Below are 8,100 nucleotides of genomic sequence, written 5' to 3'. Positions count from 1 at the left end.
GCCGAGGTGGTTGCCTCCTCGGTACTACAGCTGGATTGACATTTAAATGATGACAAATAAAACTCGGATCAACCCCAGGGGCTTCGTAAGCATTCCATGCGAATACATCCATATTTTTCTTCAAAAACATAACCAGTTCTGCTTTCTCCTCCTATGGCAATTGAACTCCCACTTGAAAGAATTTTTCAGGGTCGTCGTTTATAAGAACCTTTTCTAGTTCCTCACATACAGGTTCTTCTACTGATGGTACCCTGGTTGTGGCCAGAGACTTTGATTGCTATGACTTTCCGTTAGCCGAGGCCGAGGACTCCGATTCAAGCTAACGCAGAATTGCAGCCGTGACACACTGTCGAGCCACAGATTGACTTCCAAGCAGTTTCCCCACCTGATCCCCAGAAGGAAATTTAACCTTAACATGCAAGGTTGAGGAAACGGCACCCAAAGCATGCAACCAAGGTCTTGCCACAATAGCCGTATAGGGAGAATAGGCGTCTACTACAATGAAATCTACGTTTACCACTTCTGGGCCTGATTGCACAGGCAGCCTAATTTGCCCCTTTGGTATGACAACCTTTCCCTCAAAGCTTATTAAGGGTGAGTCATAAGCTGTAAGATCTTCAAGTTTTAAGTTTAACCCTTTAAACAGGTTAGGATACATGATATCTACGCCACTCCCTTGATCAACCATCACCCTCCTCACATCGTATTCCCCTATCCTTAGGGTAACAACCAAGGCATCATCATGTGGTTGGATAGTCCCGATTTTTTCCTCTTTCGAGAAACCCAAAATTGGTAGGATATTCGCCTTAATCATCTTCGGCTGATCTCTAGACTCCTCGGCCAGGGTCCGAGCTACAGACATCACCCTGGAAGGATTTGAGCCAGTCCTTCCAGGTGCAGCGAAAATAACATTGATTGTACCCAGAAGGGGCCGTAATGAAGTGCTACTATGGTTCGCCACCCCTAAGTGGTTTCTTTGCCCATTAGGCTGATACAAGAATTGTTTTAACCTTCCCTCTTTAACCAACTGCTCAAAATGGTTCCACAGAGTCCGACAATCCTTAGTGGTATGACCCCTCTCCTGGTGATAATGGCAATGGAGGTTTTGGTTGCGTCTCAAAGGGTCCCCCGCCATCTTATTGGGCCGTTTGAAGTACGACTCATGCCTGATTTTCTCCAACAGTTGTTGCATTGGTTCCTTAAAAACGGTGTTGACCACCTGTGGGGCGGTAGGACCAGCTTGTCTGGAAAAATCTTTCCCCAGCCTGTTACTATTGTATCTATCCGACCTAAAATCCCTCCTCTCTTGAGGGATAACCTTCGCCTTTCCCTTTCCTTGCTGCTGATCTTCCTCAACCCTTTTGTACTCATCGATGCGATCCATTAGCCGACGCACGCTTCGAACAGGTTTCTTGGTTAAAGATTTCCTCAAGTCGTGCTCCGTAGGTAGGCCGACCTTGAAGGTCCTTATCGCTACATCATCAAAGTCCCCGTCAATCTCATTGAATATCTCCCAGTACCTGTCTGAATACGTTCTCAAGGTTTCTCCTTCCCTCATGGCCATGGACAATAATGAATCCAAAGGCCGGGGAGCCCTACTGCATGTGATGAAACGAGAGCCAAATGCCCTAGTAAGTTCCTTGAAAGAATTAATAGAGCCTGCCCTCAAGCCATCAAAACACCTCATCGCCACAGGTCCCAAGCTGGAGGGGAATATCTTACATATCAAAGTTTTATTCTTAGAATATACCGCCATCCTTTGACTAAAATGACTCACATGCTCCACAGGATCTGTTCGGCCATTATAAATGGTAAAGGCTGGTTGTGTGAAGCGTCGAGGGAGCCTCCCTTCTTCCAATTGGCACGTGAAGGGTGACCTGGAGATTTGATGTAATGCCCTACCCATATCATCGTTTCCCAGGCCCCTGGAAGAAGAAATTTTACCTTTTCGCCCATGCAGGTTGTCATCTTCGTAAGAGAAAGATTCATCCGAGGGAGTCCTTAACCTCGGCTTGTAATTATCATCCTCGGAGCCCTCATAGGAGGGATCAGAGAAAGAAGGAGTTCACTTTCGCCTTTCACGCCGCAACTTCCTTTTCAGGTTGTCAATTTCTTTCTGCATGGTTTTTTTATCTTCCTCGCGAGGAACTTTGCTTCCCCCTCGTGAACGGCTCCTACTCTTGCTGGTGCGTATTGTGTGTACACTCCCTTCACGGTCTTCTTCGTGCTCAAGATGCAAGGAGCAATCCCCATGCTGAGACCCCACAAACTCCGTATGGTGTGGACTTGAGCCTACCATCATGCCAAACTTATTAGAAAACAAGAATTCCCACAGACAGCGCCAATTGTAAGGGCACAACTCAAGCCCGGATCCACAGTCAGAAGGGAATGGGCCTGGAAAGGCTTTTTACAATAAAATTTGTAGAGAGTGGGCTAGAAATCTAAGTTATGATGATGTCTAAGTAACAAAGAATGATGGGCATTGGTCACAATGGCAATCACAAGGAATTGTTTATGTGAATACGAATGAAAACTGCTCCTCGAACACAATCCGAGGATAATTTATGTTACTGCTTTCCAAGATAGATTACAAATGTGGATCTTTAGGTTTACAATGTACTTCTTCTTTTCTTCCTCTCTCCCCTTCTTACGAAGGTCCCTTCTCCCTTTTATACTCCCTCATTTTTCCCTTTTTCGTCCTCCACCTCATGGTTTAGACCGTTGATTTAGATACTTGTCCCATCCACATTCCCTGATGTCTTTAAAGATAGGGATCAAGTTTCAAACCTGATGTTCAGGTTTTTCTTCCCCATTAATGCGGCCAGAATATCAATTGCAGAGCCTTCAATGCGGGGGCGGTGGTAACAGCTTTATCTTAGATATTCCACTGCCCTTTTTCTTATCCTCCACGTGTATCGTGTCTTCCCTAACCTATAGGAATTTCTAGAACATAGCCTGTGGATATCAAACAACCCTTCTCCTACCTCGGCTTCACCTAGCCGAGGACACAATCTTCCTCAGACATATTTATTCAGACATTATCACTTCTTTACCTAGTATTTTCTTTATGAGTTAACATTCATACACCCTCGGATCACGTGATGTTCTCGGATTGGGCCTTTAGCCCAAAAGATATTCTTGGGCCATCCTACATAAATTCTTAGGCCCAATGACCCTACAAAGTCTATTATAAAAAATTTATAAACTTAATTATTTCAATAAATTTAAATTCTATTCAAACTAAAAATCTATTATAAAAAATTATAAACTTAAATCCTAGAGTAGAATTTCTATCTTGTATATATATATATAAAGAATAACTAACTAGTAAATTAACTTTATATCATTTGTTGTGATATATTTCCTCAATAAAGAGATAACATTTAACAACTGTTTAATTTAAATAAAAGTAAAAGTCTATCATCAAAATTTTATAAACTTAAATCTCACACAACTTATGTTTTTGTTTTTTTTTTTTTCCTCAAGTTGCATCTTATTAAATTAATATCTTATTAGGATATTAACCTACAAGACTCTTGACTAAGGGATAAGATTTAATAGAAATTTAATTTAGATAAAATTTTATTATCTAAGCTTTAGAAATTTAAATTCTACTACAACTAATAGTCTATTATCAATATATATATATGAAGTCATGAATTTTCAATATAATCTATCTTAACCATTAAAGTCATCCCTCTAATTAAATCCCACACAATGCACCCCTCATTGTTGTATATTTTTTTTTCACTTTTTTTTTTTTCCAAGATGCAACTTTTGCTTATGTTTTAATCTAATAAATTCATCTTGCTTATTGTTCTTTACTTCTAAATTTATGTGTAAGATATTATGCCAAAGGAAGTCTACTATAAAAAAAGAAAAATAATGAACACCTATTAATTAATTTAAAGTCCAAACTCTAAACAATCATAATTTAAAGCAATTTTTTTTAATTAAAACTATTTACTTATTTTATAATTTATTATTGCTATTAATTTTTTTTTTAAATTAGCTTACATATGAATCTTCATCAAGCCGTGCATCCCACGGAAATAATACTAATATATATATATATATATATATATATATATATATATTGTGGGCACCAAATCCCCCTTGCGTGACTGTATTTGGGCCCCCAATTAATTTATATGTGGGCTATATCTTGATTCTACTAATGCGGCTCTCAGCTTAGCTTGGTGTGTCCTTTCTAACCCCTAACCTAAGACCCTTTCCTTGACTTCCCTTAGTTCCCAAGTGTTTCCCCCTCTCTTTTCTCTCTCTCTCTCCTCCCTTTAGTTTCTTCCTTCTTTTTCCAACCATCCCCTAGCTTTCTGACTCTTCCACCTTTTATAGCACCTTGTTAGTGGGTTGATCATCATTATTTTCATGTTACACATGTCCTCACACATCCATGTAAATCCCTAGGGATCCTCACGATTTTAGAGGATTCCCTCGTAACTTGTTCCAGACATCATCTAGTGTTTGACGACGAATTCCCCAAGAGCATTATCTAACGTTCAATTATCGACCTGGACCAACCTTGTTTTCTTGTCAGGCCACCCAGTTGGTACCTACGCTAGGCCAAACACGATCTCGGTCAAAGAGGCACTGCTGACCATTGTGTCCCGATCCCAGCATGCTTTCCAATGGAATGGTTCTAGCCCAATGATCTTGGCCTTTGGCCATGCCTTCCAATGGAATGGGTCATTCAGGTCCAAACCTTTGCAGATGAGCCATTCAAGTCCTTTTGGGCCAATACCCCCACAATAGCCTCCCCATGGTCCTATTTCCGCAAAGCGGAGATAGGATCGGGGTTTCTCCACCAGGAGTTCAGGGATGCTTTGTCGCCTTTTCAAGATAAAATTGACGGTTGCACCTCGAGAAGGCCAACAGCCAATCAATTAATGCAATAGACAAGATAACACACTTCTTCTGTGTGTGTGGCAACATTTGAAATATCGGACGGCTCAAATGGCCTGCCACTTCATTTACCGAGGCATGCATGAAGGGAAATGATGGTACGCATTTATTACAGTTGGGCAGTTACGATTAATGACCCTCGTTCCTATAAATACCACCCTTAATCAACATTTTTTTCTTTTTTAGTTTATGTCAAGTTCTAAACACTGCCTCCCTCTACTCCCGAGCCCTTAATTTCCCACAAGATCACTCTCCTCTAGAAGAAATCACTCTGTAAGTCCTTTTATCTTTCAATATCTTCTCGTAGCTTAGTTAGATTCGTCAATACGCCTATTGCATACTTATTGAAAACTAGGGAAGGCATAGAATCCTTCAAAGTCAGGTATAATATCCCTCGTGATGTTGAAATCTCATACTGTCACGAGGGAGAAATAGGAGACCAGAGGTTTCCCCATGTCGTGTTTTACCCTCTAATGTCCATCCTTGAGGGCGAGGTTAGGTTTCCCCGTAGACCCTTTAATACTTAGGACCCTCAGTTTTTATGGCCTTAGCCCTGATCAATGTCTACCCAATTTTTATAGGGTAGTTAACTGTAGGGGTGTCTCAACCATTTGTATGGCTTGAGTCTTACCCATCACAACATCAACTTCTTGTACGCCATTCAAGGAAGTCTAAAGCATGGGTACTACCTCTAGACCCGAAACACCACGGTTAGGTTAATATCTTGCCTCCCGATTCCAACAAGAACTCAGTGGGGGAGTATGTGAGAGTGAGCGAAAACTGGTTGAACGAAGAGATGACCTGCTCTACCTTTCCCCGTCAGATAGGTCGGTGGTATTTCTTTTACCGTTCTCTATACATTCACCAACTGAGTCTCCCTTTCCCCCTCCCCTTCTTTGCTTTTATTTCATTAACATGTTTGTTATCATTTGCTCTTCATTCATGTCATTACCTTTTCCATCTCTCATTTACATTTACCCATTTCCCGACTGCAATTTCTAAGAAGTTTCAGCCGGACATAAGAGTGGTGCACGTCAAGGAGCTCAACTTCATTATCCGTTTGGAGATTTTTGTGCACTACGATAGCCAGTTAAGGGCTTCTCATCTGATTTTGGGTTGCGTGCCCTCTTATACAAGCTACCATATTCATCAATTGCTCTGACGGCTGGTAGCCCGTTATTATCATACCTGGACGTTCGGTTGCCGGGTTTCTTGCCTAAGGGGCTTACTTTCAGGGAAACCAGACATTTAGGTCCTCGACTGGTCAGACACGACTCTCTAACCCATTCAAGACGGTTCGGGAGACAACTTTTTCCAAGGCTGAGCAGAACATATTACTGTGGAGGCTCCCCTTTTAGGAGATCTTGAAGAAGAAGGTCTAGTTGCTGAAGAGACAGATTATGTACTCCCAATTCCGGCAGAAGAAATGGTGAAGAAATAATCAATGGCTTTGGACCAATGGTTCCCGGCCGCATAGGCTTCGGGGGGCCAAGCTCCTGCTTAGCCTACCCTTCAATAAACTACTCCTCCTGCGTCTTGCCAACTGAGGAAGCACCACAAAGGTACCAGTGGTGCTATGACCGAGGACAACACCCCTCATGTTACCCGCTTACTCACCGAAGCTTCAGGTCGGTTGACTACTCCACCAACTAATAAGACTCCCCAGGAGACACATCCCCCGCACCAACCTGTTATAATTGGCTCACAAGTCACTGCCTTCTCCTTGGGCTCGATTGCTCCAAGGGAGTGCACCTTCCAATTGGGAGATAAAGTCCTGCCTTCCAACTCTTATCTTTGAACCTAGAGGAGCGGCGAGGGGGGCCAGGTATCGAACGGTCTTAGGCAGGCCCTACTGCTTTAGGTTGACATGGAGCACTACTCCGGCTGCCGAGATGATGACTTGGTGCTCAAGTTGAAGTGGCACACCATAGCAGAACGTTTTACTTCCACCCAAGCTTTCTCTCTAATACCCAATGTACACTCATTATTGTGATCATTATTTCACACATATATCGGTTTATTTATTAATTTATTTCTTTATATACATAAGTGTTATCGATCGGTCTGGAATAACCTAATTCTACCTTTCTGTTGATTCAGGCCACCTAATTGACCCATATGGTGGAGGGTTGGCTAAAAGATGCTCAAGAAGAGGCCGATAAAAAAAAGGCCCTAAAATAGGTGGCCAAGGCTAGCCTGAAAAAGAAGACCCTAGGGTTAAACATCATGAAGCGGCGTGCAACAACTGCCAAAAAAGCGCTGGAGCTGGTCGAGCAAAAAGCCAATGAGGCCGCAGGCAAGCTTAGTGAGACCGAGCTTAAGCTCGCCGAGATCGCCACCATCCTTTTTACCCAGGACAAAGAATTTGTTGACTACAAGAGTTGGGAGAAAGCTTGAAAGCAAACTTACTAACACAGGGCTTTAGGGATGCCGAAAATTTAGCTGGCCCCGTGATCTTTCAGGCTTGAAAATTCAAGTTTATGGAAGGCTAGATTGCAGCTGTTAATGCCATTGGACTCCCTAAAGACTCTCCCTTTAGGAATACCGACTAAGTGCCTTTTCCTGAGGACCTTGCTGTTGAAGCTCAGGCTGAAGAGCAAGGAGAGGACAATAGTGACGAAGAGGAAGGTGCTAAGAGCCCTGAGTCCCGAGAGCTGTCTCGACAGATCGACTCCCATGTGGTGGTGCTTGATGATGACCAATTGAGAACTGGAGCCACCACGTCCAATCAGACTGCCCAACCAATGGTCACCTTTGACCCTCCACCCAATAACCCTCCAACCGACCAATGAGCCCCCGCCACGAATCCCTCGGCTACTGTTACCCCTAAATTTTAATCTTAGAAATATATGTATTGTGTTATTTTATTTTATTTTATTTTTTATTTGTATGAGACTGATGGTTTTAACTTTCTCCTTATTATATTGAATTTGTACAATAAAAGATAATGTTCTCTACTTATTTTATCACGCTTTTACTAACTCAATACCAGTACTAAAGGCTTTGACGCCCATACCGGGAAGTGTTTAACTGTCAACATTAGGTAACATAATAATCCAAATATTCGGTAACAGTATCAAACTCAAGATTCACAATAAAAATTCGCTTAAGTGTTATTGTTCGGTGATACCTTATTACTGCTTCAGTGTTACTTTCTTGAGTGTTACTGCTCGGTGT

At 42.1% G+C, this 8,100-nt stretch overlaps 1 protein-coding gene across 1 annotated transcript; it reads right to left on the bottom strand.

The window, feature by feature from the left end:
• Positions 1 to 319: 319 nt before the first annotated feature.
• On the bottom strand, positions 320 to 1,564 carry LOC142625312 (uncharacterized). Its single transcript, XM_075798990.1, has 3 exons — positions 1,358 to 1,564; positions 518 to 1,027; positions 320 to 385 (listed from the first exon to the last, which is right to left on the bottom strand). Exons 1-3 carry the CDS (start codon positions 1,562 to 1,564, stop codon positions 320 to 322), a joined length of 783 nt encoding a protein of 260 aa, XP_075655105.1.
• Between the last annotated feature and the right edge of the window lie 6,536 nt (positions 1,565 to 8,100).

The sequence above is a fragment of the Castanea sativa genome, chromosome 2 (assembly GCF_040712315.1).
Source record: "Castanea sativa cultivar Marrone di Chiusa Pesio chromosome 2, ASM4071231v1".
Lineage (NCBI taxonomy): Eukaryota > Viridiplantae > Streptophyta > Magnoliopsida > Fagales > Fagaceae > Castanea > Castanea sativa.
Note: the sequence above shows the minus strand (reverse complement) of the source record. Positions and strands in the feature narration are given on the sequence as shown.